Source organism: Myotis myotis, unplaced genomic scaffold (assembly GCF_014108235.1).
Source record: "Myotis myotis isolate mMyoMyo1 unplaced genomic scaffold, mMyoMyo1.p scaffold_m19_p_6, whole genome shotgun sequence".
In the NCBI taxonomy this organism is placed as follows: Eukaryota; Metazoa; Chordata; class Mammalia; order Chiroptera; family Vespertilionidae; genus Myotis; species Myotis myotis.
This window is the reverse complement of record NW_023416368.1, coordinates 34,476,924-34,500,073: the sequence shown is the minus strand read 5'-3', so window position 1 is coordinate 34,500,073 and position 23,150 is coordinate 34,476,924. Positions and strand designations below refer to the sequence as shown.

The 23,150-nt window shown below is 48.3% G+C and overlaps 1 protein-coding gene across 1 annotated transcript in view; it reads right to left on the bottom strand.

Annotated features, from left to right (window-relative positions):
- The window catches only part of FSTL4 (follistatin like 4), a 327,280-nt gene that overhangs the window by 288,727 nt on the left and 15,403 nt on the right, over positions 1-23,150 (bottom strand). The window contains exon 3 of the mRNA XM_036314191.1: positions 4,389-4,422. Coding sequence (XP_036170084.1) covers positions 4,389-4,422 — 34 coding nt within the window. The remainder of the gene's footprint in view (positions 1-4,388; positions 4,423-23,150) is intronic.

Below are 23,150 nucleotides of genomic sequence, written 5' to 3'. Positions count from 1 at the left end.
GGCTAGGAAGGGCGGAGTCTCATGTATAAGGTGCTACCTAATCATGTTCTGGGTTGCCGAGAGTCACGTCACGGGAGGTAAAGAATGGTGAAGGTCACCCTGGCCAGTGTTGCTCAGTGGTTGGAGTGTCGGCCCGCACAATGAAGGGCCATGGGTTCACTTCCTGGTCAAGAGCACATACCTAGGTTGCAGTTTGCTCCCTGCCTCCCAGTCGGGGTGCATGTGAGAGGCAACCAGTTGATGCGTCTCTCTCATATCAATGTCTCTCTCTCCCTCCCTCCCTCCCTCCCTTCCTTCCTTCCACTCTTTCTGAAAAGCAATGGAAACAATATCCTCAGGTGAGGATTAAAAAAAAAGTGAAAGGTCTCTGAGAACTTCAGAGCAACTGAGAAGTGATTATCATTATTACTACCCTACTATCCTGTCCTTGCACCGCCCTGGACGTCACTGGTGCCAGGGCATCCCATCCTGGGCACTGAGGAAGTGCGCCTTCTCCCTGAACTCTCCACAGCAGGGCTTGCAAAGGGCATTGCATGCCAGTCACAACATGTTAAAAAACAACAAAACGGAGATGCCCTGGGAAGCTAAGCTTGGGAAATGCTGCATATTACACCCCATTGTGGACAGTCAGACTTAGCACCTTAAAGACCTGAGAGGTTCTGCAGTAAAACATCAACAATGGCAAAACTAGCTCAATTCTGAGCCCGGCAGTTGCCTGGTGCAGTACTTTCCTAGGGGTGCTGTAACAAAGTTCCACAAATCGGTGCTTTAAAACCAGAAAAATTAATTTCTCACAGTTCTGGAGACCGGAAGTCAGACACCAAGGTGTTGACAGAGCCCTGCTATCTCTGAGGGCTGCAGGGAGGAGCCTCCTTGCCTCTGCCTGGCTTCTGGTGGTTGCCAGCAATGCCTGGCGAATAGACTCGCCGCTCCAGTCTCTGCCTCCATCATCACATGGTGTCCTCCCTACGTGTGTGTCCAAATTCTCCCCTTCTAATCAGGACATCACTCATTGGGTTAGGACCCATACAAAGCAATGTGTAGCTTGCATTTAGGTCAAGAAACAATTATTGAGTAGTTACAGGCCTGGGCTAGGGTTGTGAGGGACCTGGGGTGAATGAGGGGAGGGTCTCTACTCTCAGGAAATGGTTGACCTAATAGGATCTCTGATCTCTCAGAGAAGGTAGGGTATGCTAAATACTACTTACAAGAAAGAGCATGCAGGCTGTAGGAACAATTTGAGTGAAGCCAGAGGTAAGGAAGCTGGGCTATAGTCTGGGACCATAACACTGGACCCAAGGCTGGGAGGACCGTAGGGGGAAACACGGCAGAGAGCAGGTCTCAGGCAAACAGTGCGTCATGTCACTAACAGTCTCCAGCCCCACTATGATTTATCCTGGACTCCAGTTCCACTACTGATATGAGTCCCTATCACTTCACAGACTTAGTGGAGAGTGTCCAGGAGTCATATAGTGTGAAGTTGCAATTGGTCATCTAGTTGTAGCCCTGAGTCAGGTACAGTACTTAAACAACACAAAACAAAAATATCCTAGATGTTGTGATCCAGAGGCTACCTCTCCAGAACCTGCTGGGCCCAGTACACTGGACAGAAACATTCAGAGTGTGACTTATTTGCTTCTCTTTCAGCCCTAGCTCAAAGTCAAAGCTAAGGCCCCCAAACTTAAGTATCTGTGGGTAGACAATGTCTTCTGCTTTGAGGAATAATACTTTATTTAAATGTTCACAGTGCCTTTATTATTTGTATACCCCTACACTGCTCTGGAAAAGATTAACAACCCCACTGCCAAGCCCATGAATTCTCAGACAGAGAAATACTTGCAAGCAACCTGCAAGGTTCACTTTTCCTTCCTGCTGCCAGGTTATCGGCATTGACATTAAGGCACTGGGCTATTTCAGGAATTCTCAAACACTCCACTTTGACAGAAACAAGCAAGCAAGACATCAGTGCAAACAGGAAGCAAGACGTTTATGTGGTGTCAAGACAAATTTGCCAGTACAAACCCGAAGGAAGTGCTGGTCAGCCAGTGTGAAAGCTGCTGCTTCAGGATGAGTAGAGTACAGCCTGGCCAAGCCTTTGCTCATCCTCAGACAGCCTCAGACTGTTTTATGCCTTTGAGAAAAATATCCATAGTTCTCTCGTACCCCAATCTTACTATTTAGAAACATTTCTAACACAGGAAGGACAGGAAGATTCCAAAATAATGTGATTCCACAATGCAAATGAATTCCAAACATTCACACTTAGAAATACTGACATGAATTGAATAGTAATCAAAAACGAAGTTCATGTCACCTTCTCTCCTTGTGGTTATTTCTCTTCAACTCATGGTCATCACACCCATTGTGAACACAACTTTCAATAAGAAACGTGCCTTCCCTGCCCCACCCACCTTCACCCAATTTAATTTAGTTTTGCTACCCAAATAGTGCAGTTTTAACCTATGGATGCAATTCAGAGGACATGGACAGCAGCAAGCCAGAGACAATAGCAAATGGGAATGGAAGCCAGACGTTCATCCTAAATCAGATTATCTACCTCCTTTGACTCCAAGGTTCCAGCACCATGGACAGCAGCAAACACCTAGTTGGGATAGTCCACTAATACAGATAGTGTGGAAAGTTTAGGTCTCTAAGCTCTAGGAACACACTTTGACAAAATGGCCATTCTATGTCTTTCATTGTAGTATACAAAATAAGAGCTAAACAGGAGGCAGGAATATGTTAAATTTGGGAGTCAATATGGGATTTGCTCACTTTTTAAAGATTGCCACTTTTTGGAGACATTGCCACAGAGAAAGTGTAATTAATCTAAAACCAAAGGCCAGACATATGAAAAAATGTTCAATGTCATTAATCATCAGAGAGATGCAAATTAAAACCACAGTGAGGTATCACCTCACACCTGTCAGAATGGCTACCATCAATAAATCAACAAACAATAAGTGCTGGTGCAGATGTGGAGAAAAGGGAATCCTCATGCACTGCTGGTGGGAATACAGACTGGTGCAGCCACTATGGAAACAGTATGGATGGTTCTCAAAAAATTTAAAGTGGAACTGTGTTTTGACCCAGTGATCCCACTTCTAGGAATATATCTTAAGAATCCCAAAACACCAATCAGAAAGAATATATGCACCCCTATGTGCATAGCAGTGTGATTTACAATAGCCAAGATCTGGAAATAGTCCAACTGTCCATCAGTAGATGAGTGGATAAAAAAGCTCTGGTACATTTACACAGTGAAATACTATGCAGCTGTAAAATGAAGGAACTCTTATGCATGAATGGACCTAGAGATTTTTATGATAAGTGAAATAAACCAGTCAGAGAAAGGCAAATACTATATGATCTTACTATTATGTGGAATCTAATGAACAAGATAAACTGATGAACAAAATAAAACCAGATACATGGAAAAGACTGACAGATGTCATAGGGGAGGGTGTTGGGAGGAGGGGGACTGGATAATAGGTAAAGATATTAGCCAAAGAGCATATATGCATAGCCTATGGCCACAGACAACAATGTGGTGAAGGTCAGGGGTGGGGAGCGGGGGCAGGGCAGAGATAGGCAAAGAGGGGGAAAGTGGAGAACACTTGTAATAGTGTCAACAATAAAAAAATAATAAAACCAAAGGCCAGATCCTAGACCAAGAACTCACTTTGGTTTCTGACTTCATCTTCCCTTCAATTAAGGGATGACTGGTGATGATTTCATAAACCATACAAAAGACTTTCCTTTATTAGAGACCAGGTATTGCTGAAGGACAATAAGGGAAACTTAAATTTCCACAGAAAGATTTCAGAAATTACTACCCATATACTTACCTCAGAGACCAGAAAACAAATGTGCTAAGGAACTCTGGCAGGGAAAACAGGATATCACAGAATTGTTTTCAAAAGGAAAAGTAATTGGTTATGTCTATTTCAGCTTAGCTAAAGCTGTAAAATCTAATCAGAAATATTTTTCACAGTGGCATCTTTTCCAAGATATTGAAATACCTCAAAACATAAACCATTTTCTATTGTTGATGCTGCTTTTGCTGGGTGAAACTAAATAGTTATATCAAACTTCACTAAAAATGAAATAAGGCTTCTTGCAAGAGACTGTAAACATAATCATGAGTGAGCCAGTTCCCCAACCATCACCTCTGATCCTTGAAGGAAGAAAACAAAGTTCTCACAAGCAAACCAGGCACTCAGTGCTTGAGTCCCTAGAAGCCAAATGCCAAATAGTCAGCACCCAGGAAAGGCCACATGAAATTTCAAAGAACAGGCTTCCCACATTCTGAAGTTCATCTTAGCTTCAACAAACTGCTCCCAAGACGTCAACACAAGAATGAAATGGGTATGAACGCATTTTCCTACCTTCTCTTCTGGTGACTTCAAAGCTTCTCAATTCCTGCAAGAAAAGAAAGGCTTTGTGTTTTTGAAGAATAATTCATGTGCACAGTTACTTGCAAACATCTCACCTTTACTAGCCATTTATTCACACAAAGGTGAACAATGTCATAAGAACATGACATTCAGCAACGCTGGATGGGTCTTAAGCTCTCCGCACACACATACCTATAAATGTAAACAGCTTGTTGCTGGGGGGACTTAGGGGGACATACTGTTAGTTGTGCAGTTTCAAATGGGCAGAGCCAACTCTCACGGTCTTCCTTATGTGGAATCTGAGCTGGTACCAGGTGGAAGACCTGCTCCAGGTCGATACCTCACCCTCCACCTAGACTGCAGGTGCTTTGAAGGGCCTGGGGAAAACACCGATAAATGAGGGCCAGTTATCTCACCAGCAGCAGGTTCCAATCAGTGGTGCCACTATTGCTTGTGTAGGTCACCGGCATGATCTGGTGATTGATTATGATCAATTCAATAGTTTCCAAAGGGTAGGATCTATGGACAATATGGAATGCCAGTCCATGCCACTGACTACAGTAAGCCCTTGGTTTTTCTAAATTCAGTCTCATCTTCCTGCTATGTGTAGGGCAATCAGCAAAGTATTTTAGAAGTTACATTGATAAAACACACTGAGGTCCTGCATTGAAGATATTCGCAGTTGAATAGGCAGCTACAGAACAAACATAAATTACCGAAAAATAAAGGGGTTATTTTTTCTTGATAAATATTCACATTCAGCTGGAAGGGGATTTGTAAAAGAACCTGTGAACATAGTGCTGACGAATGGGCAGGCTTTCAGACAGGAATAAGGGAGGAAGGGAGAGATAATGATAGCTTAAGGAAAGGTAGGGTTTGGAATGCCCAGGAAGCAGAAAAACACCCAGTGAGAAGTAATAGTGGGAAAGGGCTGAAAACATATATTGTAGTTCCATAACTAATATAAAGTATCTACAATTCATCAACAATGACCAGCTTAGGACAAAAAGCCTACTATTGAGAGTAAGCTGAAAATCCACGCGAGCAACTGAAGAAAAAAGAAGATAAAACACCAAACTTGGGCCAACTCCTCACCATCACAACCAAGAAGACCATTCAGTGCCAGGCCAGCACTTTTTAAACAAATGACATGGTCTTTCATACCTCAGCATTCTTGTCTAGCATTTTTTGGGGGGGCGGGGGCGGTCAGGAGGGGAAGCGATATCAGAGAGAAAATTGAGGAGGCACTGGGAAGTTTGCCCTCCCCAAACTACACTCTCTGACTGCCACCTCTGCAATGAGTGTAAAGCCCAGCGGAGGTCAGTGAAAGATTCATGTCAGAGGCCAGCAGCCCAGCAACACAGCACAATGAACCAAGTGAGCTTCCGGAATGCTGGTTCCTGAGGGGACACTCACACCTCAGGGCTCAGAAGAGGGAGCATGGCCAGTGCTCAGGGTGCTGAGAGATATGGTAGCCACAAAGCACAGCATGCATAAAGCAAACCCAGCTCCTCCCACGCGGCTCCTCCACAAATAACTAGTGTTTGTGGAACAGGGAAAATTAATAATCAACTTTTATGGCTCTAGAAAAAAACTTTATGGAAGTTTTATTACAAATGCATAAAATTGGTAAATTAACTTAGAGAAAGCCAACTGTGGTATAATATTGTACCTTATCTAGCAACATGGTATTTTCAACAATAGGTCCAAGTCTACTTTTCTTTCTTTCAAGAGTATTTTATCGATTTCCTTTAAGTATTTTGAATATTTCATTTTTGTTATCATAAATGGAATTTCTCTTCCATTATATCTTCTAACTCATTTTTGTTTGTAAATATGATGGCAATTGATTTTTATATATTGATTTTATAACCAGCCACTTGACTAAATATCCTATTGTTTGTAATAGTTTTTCCATTAATTATTTTGGGTTTTCTATTTATATAACCTATAAATAGCAATGATTTTATTTTCATTTCCTATGTCTCTAGTTGCTTTCTCTTATCTTATTGCTTTAGCTAACCCTTAATTTAATGTTAAATACTGTGGACATAGTGGGCATCCTGGTCTTGTCTTTGACTTTAAGAAAAAAATCTTCAGTGTTTGCCTATTAAATAAAATGTTTATTATATTAATGAAATCCATACATATTTTTAAATAAATATTTAAAAACAAATGGCCCAGCGTGTCCCCTACTCACTCACTGCCTCTTTCCCTCCACTAGAATGTGAGTATCTTTTCCAGTTTTGCATCCTCAGTGCTACATTAGAACAGATGCTCTTACACATTTGTTGAGTGGAAAAAAAAGATGTGTGTTGAATTTTATCAAAGACTTTCTCTGCATTTATGGAAATGACTATATGATACTTTTTACTCCTTAGCTCTATTAACTTGATGACTTATTTAGATTTCATAGTAGTCAATTATTCCTGTATTTCTGGAATAACTTTTTAAAAAATTCTTTCTTTTCTTTCTTTATATTTTTTTATTGAAGTAACAGTGGTTAATAACATTTTATAAATTTCAGGTGTATATTATAATTCAATATCTGTATACTGCATTGTGTGCTCACCCACGAAAAGTCTAGCTTTAATTTGTCACCATATATTTGACCCCCTTTACCCATTTCACTCTCCCCCAACCCCCTTCCCCTCTAATAACCACCAATCTGTTGTCCATATCTATGAGTTTGTTTGCTACTTTTTTGCTTTATATTCCACATACTAATATGCATGAAATCATATGGTTTTTATCCTTTTCTGTCTGACTTATTTCCTTAGCAAAATACCCACATGGTCTGACTATGTTGTTACAAATGGCAATATTTTGCCTTTTTATGGCTGAGTAGTATTCCATTGTGTATACAATTCTATATATACCACTGTGTATTTTTAAAAACATGCTGCTGAATTCTGTTTTCTATGATTTAAATATATTATTGCATTAATACTCATAAATGAGCATAGTCTATAACTTTTAGGTGCTGTTTTTCTCAGTCTTAGGAATTAAAATGATACTAGTTTCATATAATGTATTTGGAAGTTTTCCTTTATTTTGCTCTGAATAGTTTAAATGAAAATGAGATTATCTGATCTTTAAAGGTTTCTTCAACTTCATTTCCCAGGTATTTATTAAAATGGGAGGAAGGAGAAGGTCAGAGAGGTTAAAACTTCTCCAAGTTCTCACATTTTGGTCAACAGCCAGCTGAGATTTAAATTCTAAAATACAAAAGTTGAAATACTAGATAAAACAAAATTCAATTATTTGCTACCTATAAGAGACACACCATAAATAAAAAGATATAAAAATGCTGAATGTAAAAAGATATAAAAGATAAACCATAGTAATGCCAACTAAAATACAGTTGATGTAGACTCTAAAACAAGAATTATTATTAGTGACAAAGAAGATGATTCATAAAGAAGGATATTTTAACGGGAATACATAGCAATTCTAAATTTATAGACATATAATAGCATAGACTAAACATATATAAAGTCAAAACTAAAAGAACTGCCTGGCTCAGTGGTTGAGCATCAACCTCTGAACCAGCAGGTCATGGTTCAATTCTCAGTCAGGGTTCAAGCTCAGGTTTCAGGCTCAATACCCAAAGGGAGCATGCAGGAGGCAGCCAATTGATGATTCTCTGTCATCATTGATGTTTCTACCTATCTCTCCCTCTCCTTTCCTCTCTGAAATCAATAAAAATATTTTTAAAAACACTAAAAGAACTAAAAGAATAAATCTACATTGATAAATCCACAATAATAGTTGGAGAATTTAAGAAACCTCTGTAGCTAACTCATAGAGTATGTAGAGAAAAAAAATAAGGCTATAGAAGATTTGAACCTCATGAACAAACGATGTATTTGATGTACATCAAACACTGTACCCAACAACTGCATACTACGCAATATTTCAAGTATCCATTCAACATTTATAAAAATTAGTCATATGCTGAGTCATCAGGATGTTTCAATGAATTTCAAATTATTAAAATCATATAGAGAACATACATAGTTTTCTGACTACAGTGAAATTAAATTAGAAATTAATAACCTAAGACTATAGAAAAAAATGTCCAAATGTCTGATCCATGAATCTAGAAGTATCCTATCTAATAAAAGAGAAACATGGTAATTAGCGTACGACCGCTACCCTTCCCATTGGCTAATCAGGGCAATATGCACATTAACTGCCAGCCAAGATGGCGGCCAGCAGCCAGGCAGCTTAAAGCGAACATGAGGCTTGCTTGCTTCAGTGACGGAGGACTCCAACGTTCCCCGCCTGCCGCTGCCGGCCTCTGAGCTGCAACTCTAAGCAACTATGTTACAAATATAGAAGCTAAACAAAACCCCAGAAACCTGCTTTAGTCCGTCGGGCATCAGCCAGCAGGATCACAACATTGTTTCAAATACAGAAGGTAAAGAAAGGCCAGAAACCTGCTTTCAGCAGCGGAGGCCTCAGAGCTGGAGCCAAGCCTCAAAGCTAAAGCTGGCCCAGAATAAAAAATAAAAATAAAAAAAGGAGCAGTTGGGAGCTTCAGTCACCCACCAGCCTGAAAACAGCCCTTAGCCCCTCACCCAGACTGGCCAGGCACCCCAGTGGGGACCCCCCACCCTGATCCAGGACACCCTTCAGGGCAAACCAGCCGGCCCCCACCCGTGCACCAGGCCTCTATTCTATATAGTAAAAGGGTAATATGTCTCCCAGCACCGGGATCAGCGTGACAGGGGGCAGCACCCAAACCCCCTGATCGCCCTGTGGCTCTGTGTGTGACAGGGGACGGGGCCACAACCTCCCTATCCGCCCTGCTCTGTTCGCGACAGGGGAAGGCGCCCCAACCCCCCTGATCAGCCCTGCTCTGTGCCTGATAGGGGGAGCTCCCCAACCCCCTGATTGCCCTGCGGCTCTGTGTGTGACAGGGTGCAGAGCCCCAACCCCCTGATCGGCCATGCTCTGTGTGTGATGGGGTAGAGCCATAACCTCCCCATTGGCCCTGCCCTGAGTGTGAGAGTGGCGGCGCCCCAACCCCCTGATCGGCCCTGCTCTGTGGGTGATAGAGGGCGGTGCCCCAACCCCCTGATGGGCCCTGCTCTGTGTGTGACAGGGGGCGGTGCCCCAACTCCCCTATCGGCCCTACTCTGTGAGTGACAGGGGGGAGCTCCTCAACCCCCTGATGGGCCCTGCTCTGTGCATGACAGGGGGGAGCTCCCCAACCCCCTGATGGGCCCTGCTCTGTGCGTGACAGGGGGGAGCTCCTCAACCCCCTGATTGGCCCTGCTCTGTGCATGACAGGGTATGGAGCCCCAACTCCCCTGATGGGCCCTGCTCTGTGCGTGACAGGGGGCAGCGCCCCAACCCCCTGATTGGCCCTGCTCTGTGTGTGACAGGGGGTGGCGCCGCAACCTCCCCATGACCCTGCCTTGAGTGTGACAGGGAACGGTGCCCCAACCCCCCAATCGGCCCTACCCTGAGCGTGACTGAGAGTGGCATCACAACCTCCCAATCCGCCCTGCTCTGTGCATGACAGGGGGCGGCGCCCCAACTCCCCAATCAGCCCTGCTCTGAGCCTGACCAGGGGCTGCACCTAGGGATTGGGCCTGCCCTCTGCCACCCGGGAGCAGGCCTAAGCCAGCAGGGCGTTATCTCCTGAGGGGTCCCAGACTGTGAGAGGGCACAGGCCAGGCTGAGGGACCTTCCCGCCCGCCCCCCCCCCGCCCCCGAGTGCACAAATTTTTGTGCACCGGGCCTCTAGTACTGTATAATTTCCTAAAGAAAATCACAAAGAAAATGAGAAGACATTTTGAATTGAATGATGACTGAATAATAGCATTTACAAAATTATGGGATATGGCTAAAGCAGTAGTTAGAGGGAAATTATAGCCTTAAATGCATGTAGAAAAAATAAAGGCTAGAAATTGATGACCTAAACATCTATCTCTAAAAGCTAGGAAAAGGACAATTTAAGCCCACAAAAAGTAGATGGAAAAAAATAAGTTAGGAGTAGAAATCAATGAATTATAAGAGAAAAAAATTATACCACAAAATTTTAAAGCCAACAGTTGGTTCTTTGAAAAGATAATAAACTTGATAAATTCCTAAGAAGGCTGATCAAGAAAACAGAGAGAAAACATATGTAGAATTCAAAATTGAGCAAGAAACCACATATATCCAGTTTCTGAGTTTATGACAAAGGTGTCAACTCCATACAGCTGTACCCCGACCCCTTTGGCGAAGTAGATTACCTCCTAAGCCTCAGTTTGTGCCTCTGTAAAACCAGGCCATGATGGTGCCTCCCTCATAGAGTAGTTGTGATGACTAAGAGAAACAGCAATAAGCCTGGACCATGCTGAGCATGGTGGTTGGCACACATCCGTCCTCCCGGTGGTTCGTCATCACTACCGCCATTAGTGAAGTTAACTAAGGGATGGTAAAATCATTTGCGGGAGGCAATGAGTTCAATGGCTCCATCAATTATTGAGGCTAAATAAAAATCTGTCTTTCCCGCCTTGGCTCAGTGGTTAGAGCGTCAGCCTGAGCACTGGAGGGTCTTGGGTTCAGTTCCTGGTCAAGGGGGCATGTGGGAGGCAACCAGTCAATGTGTCTCTCTCATATCAATGTTTTTCTCTCCTTCCTCCCACCCCTCCACGCCCCCCCCCCCACCCCCCGGCTAAAAATCAATGGGAAAAACATCCTCACTCCTCGGGTAAGGATTAAAAATAAAACACCTGTCTTTCCAGTACTTGAAAATCAACCCCCAAAAAGCTGAAGCAGAACTGAACAGAACAAAGCTCACTGACATAACTGACACTAAGGTCCTGGGTGCATTGCCTAAGGGGAAAATTATTTGCTGCAGAAGCTTCAAACAAGATGGTTATAAATGAGAGTCAGCACAGGGACATTACTTAATGACTAAATTTCTTTAACTAAAAATCTAATTTTATTAGGGTATAAATCACACTTTCTTGAAGGAGGGAATTAATTTTAGATTTTTCATTCACTGTTCATAACCTTTCCACGAATTTGACAGCCGAATCATTTTAAATGTCATTTAACCAATACAATACAACAGCTTTATTCCTCATTGTACCCTTCCCAGATCCATTATCTTCCACTATAATGTAGAGGAGCTTAAGTAAAAAATTACCATTCCATAAAGCTGTATTTTACTGTGCCGTTGAACTGCATAATCTTTATTTTTGAATCAATATAATGTGAGTGCTGAGTAATATTTTTCATAATCCAAAAATCTATTACAGATCCTCAGCTACCAAAGAACAGTTTGAGAGCTGCTGAAAAAGCATGAATGAGGAGCCTCAGACTCCATGCCAGGGCCTCTCACTTCCACGTCAGCTGTGCTCCCAGCTTGGGCTGCGCGTGAGGCTCAGGAAAGGGGTGGTGTAGCGCGGGCCCAGACCACAGCCACGCCTCCTCATCCACCCTTGGTGAGAGGGTAAGTCTCAGTCTGTCACTTGAAATATTAAGAGCTTCGGTGGCTTCTGGGAAAATGTTGGCTGTGTAGGTTAGGAAAATGGGGGTCAAAGTACCCACTAGTAAGGAGAGATGCCAGGGAAGCTACGCTGAAAGGAGCGCGACATGGCCAGGTCTTCGTAGACAAAGCAGAGGGTGAGCCTGGCGCAGATGGGGCACAACCTGCTCAGGTGGGCAGCTGTCGGCCGGCCCTCGGCCCCTGCCAGTGTCCTGATGGGGAGCCCAGGGTCCAGCCGCAGAGGAGCTGAGGACACCCCCTTCCTCAGAGTTCCCTCGGCCCCAAGTGCCCGAAGAAGCTACAAAAGGAAGCCCATGTGTCCAATTTATAAACCATTTGATACAGTGGAGAGGGCAGCTGTGCTATCAGGGCTAATCAAGACTGAAATTCTGACATCTAAATTCTACTTTATTCATTTCTGAGATGCTCTTAAAACGAATGCTTCTTTAACAACCCTTCCTACAATTTTTCATTCATTCATTTGAATTTTAAAAGTTTGACTCTAACCACTCTCAGTTTTGCTAGCAAGACCCCATTCTGCAATTAAAATCTTCCCTTGGCCGGGCAGGATACGGCTAAATAAAGCGATGCCTGATGCAGCGTGTGTTCCGTCACTGGCTCCCGTTTCCTGAGCCCACACCGAGCACTTTGTGCGCTTTACCTCACCGGTATCATTCAGTTAAAAGCAGAAGGAAAACCTCCGATTGTTAGATTTCCCAGCACAACATGCCTGGGCCTTAAAGCCAGATAAAGAAAGGGTTAGGGGATTAACCTTACACTCAAGGGCTAGTTTGAGGGCCAAGTGAATAATCCAGCTAACAACAGAGTTTTCTGGGCAAGTGTTCAAGGGAAATGCCAACAAGGATGTGCCCGCTCTTGAGAAATGCCACCCAGGCAAGAGGTCGGAGCTCATCTCCTGCCTCACAGAGAACTGCCCACGAGTCCTCTGGGGTAGATGGGCTATTAATGCCTTAAAGGCACGTTAAAGGCAGGAGAGGCACAGGCAGCAGCCCAAACCCCAAGATGCTTAGGTAGCTAAGGAGTTGCTTTGGCCTTTCAGTCAGCTTCACCCACAACCTGCCCAATCAGGTGGGGCCTTGCTGCCTTTCTCAGGAGACCAAGAACAGAAGGGGTGGGGCTGGGCATGGCAACACAGGCGAAGGAAGTCAGTGGCCTTCACTGGGCTGAAACATGGCCGATACGGTGAGGTCTGTGTCCCTTCTATTTCCCACCCAATAATAAATGGATCAGTGTAAGCAAACTAGTGCTTACACAGGACAGGGGAATGTAAATGGAGGTTTATCAAGACAAAAGGGAGAGACCATGGATAGACAATTTTGAAAAAATATTAGAAATCTCTTTATGATTGAGGTGCAAATCATCTATTTTGTTTTCTTGGTTGTTGTGTTTTTTTTTTTAAATCACTTTTATGAAGCTACAATAGCCTTGGATGTGGCACATATGTGAGGAACATCAATTTTATTATATGTCCCTGAGGGATACTGTGAAACAAGACCCTCGCAGCCTCCAGGAAGCCTGAATAACCTGCTTTTGGTCATAACTATTCCACCAGCTGCAGCCCTGAGAGAGCCATCTCCCACCACAGTTTACCCACCTGTAAAATGGGGAGACCAGACAGCCCAGCCAGGGCAAACCAGAAACATGGGCTGAGTCTCACAGGGAATTCTGCCCAGTGCTTTCTGAGGCAGAGCAGAGGTTGCCCAGTATAGGATAAAGCTGTGATACTCTACAGCAGTGGTTCTCAACCTTCCTGATGCCGCGACCCTTTAATACAGTTCCTCATGTTGTGGTGACCCCCAATTTCATTGTTACAAATTGAACATAATTAAAGCATAGTGATTAATCACAAAAACAATATGTAATTATATATGTGTTTTCCAATGGTCTTAGGCGACCCCTGTGTAAAGGTCGTTCGACCCCAAAGGGGTCGCAACCCACAGGTTGAGAACCGCTGCTCTAAAGAGAAAGGGGATTCACGGTAACTGTAAAACACCAGATAGGAAAGGTAGTGTGAGGCTATGTGCCAGGCCTTCAAAAATTAAGACCAGTTAGGAGTTAATTTTCTCATTTTTAAAAGTAAAGAATGAATAGACTATTATATGAGAATTTAGGGATTTTAAATTCTAAGTAATTTTTGAAACTCTATTTTAAAGGTTATTCATATACAATTTTTTTTAAGTTGACTCCGAATTTAAGGCAGTGTTCTGTGGCTAATCTCCCGCAGCAACAAGTAAACATTAAAATTGCGTTTGATGGAATAAATGTCAAAGACGAATTGATCACTCCTCCATGTTAAACATAACGGCCTGCACACAGCCAGGTTAAGAGACCAAGAAGGAAAGAGGGCCCTTTCCGGTGTTATCTCTCAGACAACCCAACAAATTAAAAACTAATTAACGTTTTGATTTGGAAAGTGATCCACATCTCGGCCTCCACACAAGCAAGCTCTGCGTGCACGACTCTCCTAACAATTAGCAGCCCGGGGCTCTGACTCGGCACCCGGGGGGAGGTTCGGGGGCCCTCCATGACAGTCACCTCCAGCGACACTAGCAGGACTCGGCAAGCCCAGCGCACTGCGTGCCCTAAGAAAATCAAGACTGCCATGTGGGTGTTCGGGGGAGGACAGATGGCCCCTAGGAGGAAAGGGGACAGGTTCACATGTTAATTATTCATCATACCCTCCAGGTACTTTCCAGAAGACCATGTCACCTGCTTAGCATGACTGCCAGCTATAAGCTCAAGATGAGATTTAGAATAGCTGGGATCTAGAAAATTAAAAGACAAAAAAGGAAGAGAGGCTACCCTCCAGCATGCTCCTCATGTCCACTTTTCATGCTTGCTTTTGTACACGGAGTGGCCGGGGCAGGCACAGGGGCGGGGGTGGGGGGTGGGGGAGAGGGGGTTCGCAAATGCAGATGATCCGACATAAAGATGCAAAAACTTGCAAAGCCCTGGTGGTGCAGGGGTGGGTGAGAGGGGGCAGCCGGGAAAATGGACTGCAGGCCAGGGCTGGACAGTATCTGATAGCAACCAGGCTGAAACACGTGGTGTGGCCGACACCTAAGGGCAGGCACACCCTCTTCTCCCAAAAGGGGCAGTAAAGACCCTTTCATCCAACCAGAATCTCCCATCTTGCCCAGAAACAGGCCCCTCCCCTCCGATCCTCCGGCTGGGTCAGTGACCCCTCTGCCCTCCAGGGCCGCTGGCCTCCGAGGCAGGGCCTCCGCCTGCTCTTCACTTCCTTTCTGGTCACCTCCAGCCTCCGTGGGCTTGGCTCTGCACGTGCATTTTTGTCAGGCCTAATCCTCCTATGCCCACCACATTGCCTCTCCCCCAGGCACCCTGATCGGCCTCCTGACCTATTTGTTTACTCTTTGGTCATGTATTCATTCATTCAACAAATATGTACTGTCCTGGGATACAGCAGGGCCAAGGCAGCCGCAGCCCCTGTCCCCACAACGCTTATGATCTCACATGGAGAAACATACAACAAGCAAGCAAATGAAATTCATAAAACACGTATGTTACACAGCTGCACGGTCAGAAATAAAACAGGGAGGGGGACAGAATGGCAGAGGGGAAGGGTTTTCTATTTTAGATAAAGTGGCAGGGGGAGGGGGGAGGGGGCAGGGGGGAGGGCCCCCACCCCCTGCCCCTGCAGGGGCTGTTGTTTGAGTGGAGACCTTCCCTCCTGGAGCATGGCGTTCCCTGCTCAGTCACCCCTTCTGTCCAATAAGAAGGCCCCTCTCCATCACCCGCTCCCCCTCAGAGCAGCAGCACCAGCACTCAGAAGCAGTGGAGGAAGCAGCTGTGCGCATCCAGCCGTGCGCATCACAGGGACAGCTCCGTCTGCTGAGCCTCCACACCCTCCTCCTTGGATCGTCACAGCCCCCTGCTCTCAACGGAGGAGCCGCCGATGCCTGCTCCCTCCCATGCACCTTCACGGCCCTGCTTCCCGCCAGTGCTTGGTGGTTTTCGATTGTTTGTCTGAATACATAATTGGCCTGGACTCCCATGGGCATCTGCTTTTGCACCGAGAGATAAATCCCCAAACACACTTTAATTAGAAAGCACTTTCTTTGTACCACTATAAAACTTATATTAAAAATGGAACTTAAAGTAGTTTAAATTAAGTGACTTATATATAATTAAAAAGCCTTTAAGGCACAATAAGGCTCTTTTTCAATTTCCCTTTATAGCAGAGTCAAAAAGGAAGGAAGGTGCCCGATGGCTGGCGCGGCTGGATTGCTATTCCCCTAGCAGCTGGCCTATCCAGAGGCCCCGGTAAAACCAACAGCTGTTCCCTGTCCTCCCCTGGCTTCTCAGGTGGGAAGCGCCAGGAGCTTCAGTTTGCTCACTGCAAGGTGAGATTCAGGGCGGTGCCTCTGTGATTGTTGTGAGAATGAGCAAGGGGTGTGCAAAGAACACTCTGCGTCACTCCGGGGCTGGAGCATACGCCACCAGCTCAGGGGCCAGGCCAGCCTTAGTCACCCATGCCCAGAGGGGCTGGTGTTGGGGCAACACACATGGACGCCTCATCCCAACAGCCTGAATATTCTCTCCCTCTAAAGGGCGGAGCCTGAGAAGGACATCGGTGAGGAAAGTGAGTGTTTTGTCAGAGTTGCTTCCCTAGGCTAACCCAGTGATGAAAAGACCCAAACAGGGCCCAGGCCACATCCCAGCATAACGAAGGCGCAAGCTCTGGGGCTGGGACACAGGCATCAGTACTTTTTTGAAGCTGCAGATAATTCAGATAATGAGAGGACAAGTGTGGGAACCACTGAGCACAAATATCTTACAACCTCTCCCCCAATACTAGGTTCTCACGCTGCACGTCACTGCTCCTTACTGTGGTGCGGGGCAGCCTCCTGTGGGCCAGCGTGGCTTCCACAGGTGCTGGCAGGGCTCCCCCGGGAGCTGCTTGGTGTCACTGGCACAGAAACTGTACCCAGGGAGGTGCCTGAGGACGGACGGTGCTCTCTTTCAACAGGGAGTGATGCCGTGTGAGCTCGCAGGTCTCGGCAGCCCTGGGTGCAGGTAGGCTCAGCACCCAGAACTGAGAAGCCGCTCTGGTGATGGGAGCGGGGGTGACAGCCTGGAGGGCATGAGCTGGCTGTCTGCAGCCCCGCAGGTGCACAGCTGGGCCCCGGGCCCAGTACACTGAGCCACCAGCTCACCTCCAAGAGCTTCCGCTTCCTCAGCGCTAAGGTGAGACTCAGGTCGTGCCCATGAGATCCTTGTGACAACTGAGAGAGGAGGGTACAGGGAGCACCCGCTGTTTGGTGGCTGCTGGAACTCACGTTTCCACCCCAGACAGTCGGGACTGATGGGCATCATCCTGCCCCAGCGCCAAGTGGAAGAGGAGCTCATCCATGTTTCAGGGCCTCTGGGGGGGGGGGGGCAGGCAGCACCCACAGTTCTGCTGTGACCATTGGGCAATGACCAGAAAGATAGGGTGGGGGGAAGGCTCCATCGGTGGCACAGAGTCAACTGTGAACCATCAACACCTGACCAGAGCTGTCCCCTCAGACCTCCTCCTACATGCACCCCAGGCTGGCATCCCTGAGTTTCTCTCACCTTTGGGGCTTCCCATTGGCTCACTGGCTCCAGCATCTGGAAGTGCTGGAATTCCTTCCCCTCGGCTTTCTGCGGAAAGGGCACTGTGTGTATCCTGCCCTGCCCAGCGAGCTGCCCTTCCCTCCTGGATCACGGGCAGCTTTGATCACTCCCCAGCCATGGCCATTCCATGGGTGGGGTGCCCTTGCCCACCTGGATGAGGCAGGTGTGCCTCTGAAGGAGCCGCTGCCCACGACCACAGCGTGGCCAAGCTCTGTGCCCGTCTGCCTGGGGCTGTCCTACCCCTGGCAGGAGAGCCCCTCCACGGAAGGAGCGTGTGGGCTCGCCTCTGGCTACAACGAGCACTGACCACCTTGTTCTCCTCCTGTGGCTGGCGGGAGTCAGCAAACACCAACATTTTCCCACTGGGTGTCCTGACTCTCCAAAAGCCTTTATCTGCTGGTAACACCCTGCTCACTAATGCTGGGAATCCTGCCTCCTCCCTCAGACCGGGGTTCCAGAGCCTAGCTTTGAAGGGGAGGCACCCTTGGGAACGCCCCAAGGGCAGGTCCTTGAAGCAGAAACAGAGACCACACCTCATCACACTTAGGTCTCCATCCAGAGGCCAGGCACCTTCCCATGTGCATGGCACAGCAGTGGGCCAGGCCCTGCCCTACGTGAGGGCAGATGCTCAGTGACCCACAAGACAGTGGCTGCCGAGTTCTCACCAGACCCCCTTGGAGAACTGGAAGGAAATAGCCAAAAAGATATTCATTCTCCTAGGATCAAGGACTCCCCGGCAGGCCCTTCCTGTTGGGTGGGAGAAGATACCAGAACGGTGTGTGTACTAGGGAGCTGGTAGGGGAGGTGGCTGGGAGCACAAGCAGGACGGTCAGAAGGCCTGTCCACCCAGCTCCCCCACTTAATACACGGGAGACCTCTCACAGCTCACCTGCCTCGGAGTCCCGCACAGATTCATTTAAGGAAGTCAGTGAAGGGATCTACTTAAACTTGGACAAAATGGTAGCTGCTTATTAATGCTATCATCACTCACAGCGAGAGAAAGAATTCCATCTCAGAAACCACAGTTCCTGTCAGGATTCCCCTCCTTACTCCTGTAAGGAAAGGATGAGACACGCCATCCAGACTCCCAGCCCTGAGCTCCAGAGGCCACCCTGCCCCCCACCCTCAGGTGCCCTCCTGTCCTCACCACTCCCTAGCTCTTGGTTACGCTTAAACAGACATCACTCAGACACCACGCTCCTAATGCAACAAGACTGCACCTGGCTGGGAGCAGCGCGCAGCCCAGAGCACGGGGAGCCCCTCGTGCGTCCTGCCATCCGTGGTGATTGGCCTAATTGTCCCGCAACAGCGCAAGTGCGGTGCGCTCACTGATTCCACCGGGCGTCAGGCTCTCCAAGAAGAGGATCTGATAAAGCCAGGACTCGCCTCCCATGTAGCCCCTCTACTCCCCCCAAGAACAACTCCAGCTAAACCTCAAAGCAGCTGCACAAAGGAACTCCCTGCAGCCACGGGATACGTGACTCTGGAGTCACAGGGCCACGTCCAAGCCCCAAAGCCAGCTCAGTTTTGGTGGGCAGGGTGTGAGCACAGGCCCGGGTGTCAGGTGCACAAGACCAGGATGGTCAGGATCCTGATCTTGAGATGTGAGTCAGCGCCCAGAGGTCAGGCAGACTTTATAGCGGGTCTTCAGGGAAAACCCAGATAGGGATAAGCTAGGCTTCCGAGCTGCCCAGCTACAGACGGGCCGGGTTGGGGTGGGAGGATACAAGTGAGACAGGTAGAGCAAGGTGGGCAGGCAAAGAAGAGCAAAGATTCAAGACCACATAGACAGGCCCTCCTCCCTGACTCAGCCCTCTAACGATCTCAGCGCTCATTGCTCTGGGTGGTTTCCGAGAGGCTGGAGGCTGGTCCTCGCTCTCAGCAGCCCCCTCCACGCACATGAAGCTGCTCTCCCGCTCTCCCAGGCCTGCACCCACACCCTCCGCTCAGAACCCCTACATGTCACCTCACATATGCGGACCTGTCCCCTATGGATGGGACCAGGGCAGATGCCTCTTCAGTCAAGTTCTCAAAGACTAGACCTCCTCTTAGCAGTCCAGGGCCCCGGAGCAGGAGGATGGTGTGATGGCAGGGCCAGGGCCTCGGGGCTGATGTGACAGGGTGAGGTCCACAGGGTGGGGTGTACAGCTCTGTGGAAAAGCCAGGCTCCAGAGGAGAGAGACATGGAGGACGGGAAGAAGGAGAGGAGGGTGGCTGCCTGATGCTCGATGCCCTGAGCCCACCCTCATGAGCACATCGGCAAGCGAGTCTGCTCCCGGCTGTCAGAGGCTCCCAGGTGGCTCACTTTGCCAGCAGCCTGGACACCCAGCCCACCAGTCTCTTCTCCATTTTCCCCCCACAAGATATGGTCCTATTCCAGCCCACGCCTACACTTACATACTGTGCCCACCCAGATCTCCCTCACCCTCTCCAAGGCCCTCCCCTCCCAGAGGTCCTCCCCAACCGCAGCTCCCACCCAGGGCCTCTCTGCTCTAAACTCACGCCACCCACGGTTTGGCCCACACTGTAGCCAAATATGCTTTCTACGGTATTCGTGGCTCACCATGTGTGAGCATACAGCTGATTTCCTAAAGCTCTGCCTGCGCCTTTTCCTGCTCGTGGTTCCACGGTGAGACGCCAGCCTGCATGGAGCAGCTCATAACCACCTCTTCCTGTATCGCAGGAATGGCTGTTTAGAACAAGGTTAAGTTTAAATTTTATTATACATTTCCATGAAGCACAGAGAATTTTGTTCTAGTCATGGCCATAGAAGTGTTTCCATTCCTGAAAATGACCAAACCCAGTGGGACAGCCAGTGGACAAGGAGGGACACCCAACCCAAGGTGGGTCTAAAGCAAGAGCCTGGCCTGTGAGACAAGAGTCCTGCTGTGAGACAGGAGTGGGGGGGGGGCAGAATGGGACCCCCGCAGGCAGGCGCGAGCGGCTCTCTCCTTCATTAGCCAATAAACAGACTGAGAACTTTAGGCTGAGGCTGAGAACTTAATTGAATCACTATACACAGTTAGAGAAGAGTAACAATCGACAGAGGTGTGTATTTCCTTCTGCTAACTCAGATTCCTTCAGCAACTGCGGATTGCTCCATCTACCTCCCAATGCCTCCCCCCGCCCCACCCTCCCCCATGTCCCATGGGTCTTCAAGCCCCAGAATGGAATCATAAATCCTATTTCTCATCAACCACTTGGCCCAGGGCCAAGCACAGAGCTGGGTGCTCAATGGATACTGTCGATGACTAAGATGTAAGTCCACCAGATATTCCTGTTGGCACAGACAGCACAGGGCTCAGAAACCCATACTGGGTAGGTAAATGGTGTCCTGAGAAGGTCCTTGATGTGGGACATAAGGACATACTCCTGAGCTCTGCGGCCAGGGGACGGACACCCAAGCATGAGGCAGAAAATCCCCTTCTCCACAGCCAAACGCTAAAGTGAAAACAACCACATACGTAACAGCCAAACAGCAGAGAGTGGAGGAGGAAGAGGAGGCCCCGTGGGGCAGTTTTTAGAAGCACTCCAATTAGAGCACCGCCTGGCAGGCCTCTCCCATCTGACGTCTCCCAGCGTGCCCACAAGAAAGCCTGTTTCCCTGAGCGGATGCACAAAATGTGGCATCAGCAGAAGCACAGAAAGCCGAGGTCTGTAAGACAGAGAAAGTTTCTGAGCATGCTTTTAAGTGCAAGGCCAGAAAGGGAAATAATAGGAAAAGAGTTCTGCTTTCTTTATCCAGAGAGCGGGCTGTAAATGACAGAACAGCTTAAACACGCTTTTAATCCAATTGTCCTAAGACGACTGTCAGGAAAAGCCATCAGAAGCCTTACACCTATGGAATGACATCTCCAAAGAGAACTTCTGTCCCCAGTGCCCTCGGTCACCTCCTCCCTTCACGCGGACAGCTGGCGGCCACCCTCCCTGCAGCCACAGACTATTTCTGCTGACTGAAGATTCTGAGCACGAACAGAACATCCTGCATTTGCCTGACTTTACATTTCCTCCTCTGGTTCCCTTGTTGGCGAGGTTCAGGTGTGCCAGCCTCGTCACAGAAGGGACAGCCGGGCCCACGCAGGCCCCAGGGACCACCTAGGAAGGCACGGCCACTGAGTAGAGGACTCTGCTCCCTCCCCCACACACAGCCTACAGGACTCTCTCAGCTTCCTCTGATTCAGTAAGGATGATGGAAAGATCTGAAACTGTGACAAGATTCTGTTATAAGTAGAAACCAAAGACAGTCAGGCGACTCTCTCCTGGGATTTCTTTTGTAAGGAGTCCTAGAAACTCTAGTCACCTTGTCCAAATTCCTATATGATGCCAAAATGAATAATAAAAGATCGTTGACTCACTCACTCACCTGACAGATATCTGAACATCCCACTTTGTACCAAGCTCTCCTGGACCCTGGGGACCCAGGGGAGCTCACACTGGGAGACTCACCTTTCCACCAGGGAGAGGGCCCTCCCACCCCCAGAGCCACCTGCTAAACACGGAGTGACAAGGGCTACGGCCCAGGAGGACACGCCAGGCCATGGGGAGGGAGGGGTACACAGTGGGGTTCGGAGATTACAGCTCTGACTGCCACATTCTGAGCAGGTGCTCGGTGCCAGGAATCACAGGTGCCATCTCAGGCCTCATGACAGCTCTGACAGCGGTGCTGTTACCATCTACATTTTACTCATCGCTCACCTGAAGGTCACAGAGAGGAAGGGCCCCTCAGGACACAGCTGGCAAGGGAAGACACAGCTTAGAGCCGCGGGTGCTCTGACTCCAGGCCCCTGAGACAGAGGCAGGACTGGGGTTTCTTAGGAGCCAGTGCAGACAGGCAGCCCGTCAGGCGAGCGATGCAGCCCCAGCAGGAAACACCAAGTATGGGGTTTTAAAACAACAACGAATGTCCTAGAGGAGAAAACAGGAACGTGGAACATACAGGGTTTGGTTATCAGAGGCGGGTGGGCAGCAGCCATTTCTCCCCAGAGCCCTGAGCTGCCTGCATCAGGCTGCCCAGGCCAGGAACTGCCCACCCAGCCAGCCAGCCAAGCCGCCGGGAGCACCGGGAGCACCGGGGCCTCTCAGCCTGCATGGGGCCAGATGTGTTGTCAGAAAAGCAGGCGGCTGCAGAGGCCCAGGCCCCGGAGAAGAGTCCAGAGAGAGAAGGGAGTGGCTCGGGTGCACAGACCTCACTTGGGCCAGGCTGGACCCGGAATGCAGAGCCTCCACGACAATCCTGTGGTCTCATCCTGGAATAAGCAGGGTTCTGCGGCTGCAGTTGGAGCCTCCAGTGCCTAGGGTCTCTGCGTGGTTCTCCCCCACTGGGCCATCTTCCAAGTTTGGGAGTGGGTGAAAGGACTAACAGGCTTCACTCTGACCGCAGAGAGAAAGCCAGCCCCATAACAGGTGGCTCACTAGAATTTACACATGCCCGTGCCACTCCCAGCTCCGCTGCCATCACCGGGCAGTTATACTCACTCGCTGACCCGACAGCCATACCCCAGCGCTCTCCTCCATCTCCCCACCCCCACCCACCAGCCCTCCGTTCTGTCCGATCGATCACACCACAGCCCAGGTCCTCAGGGACGACTCCTCATAACATGAGTGTGCGGCACCATCCCTTG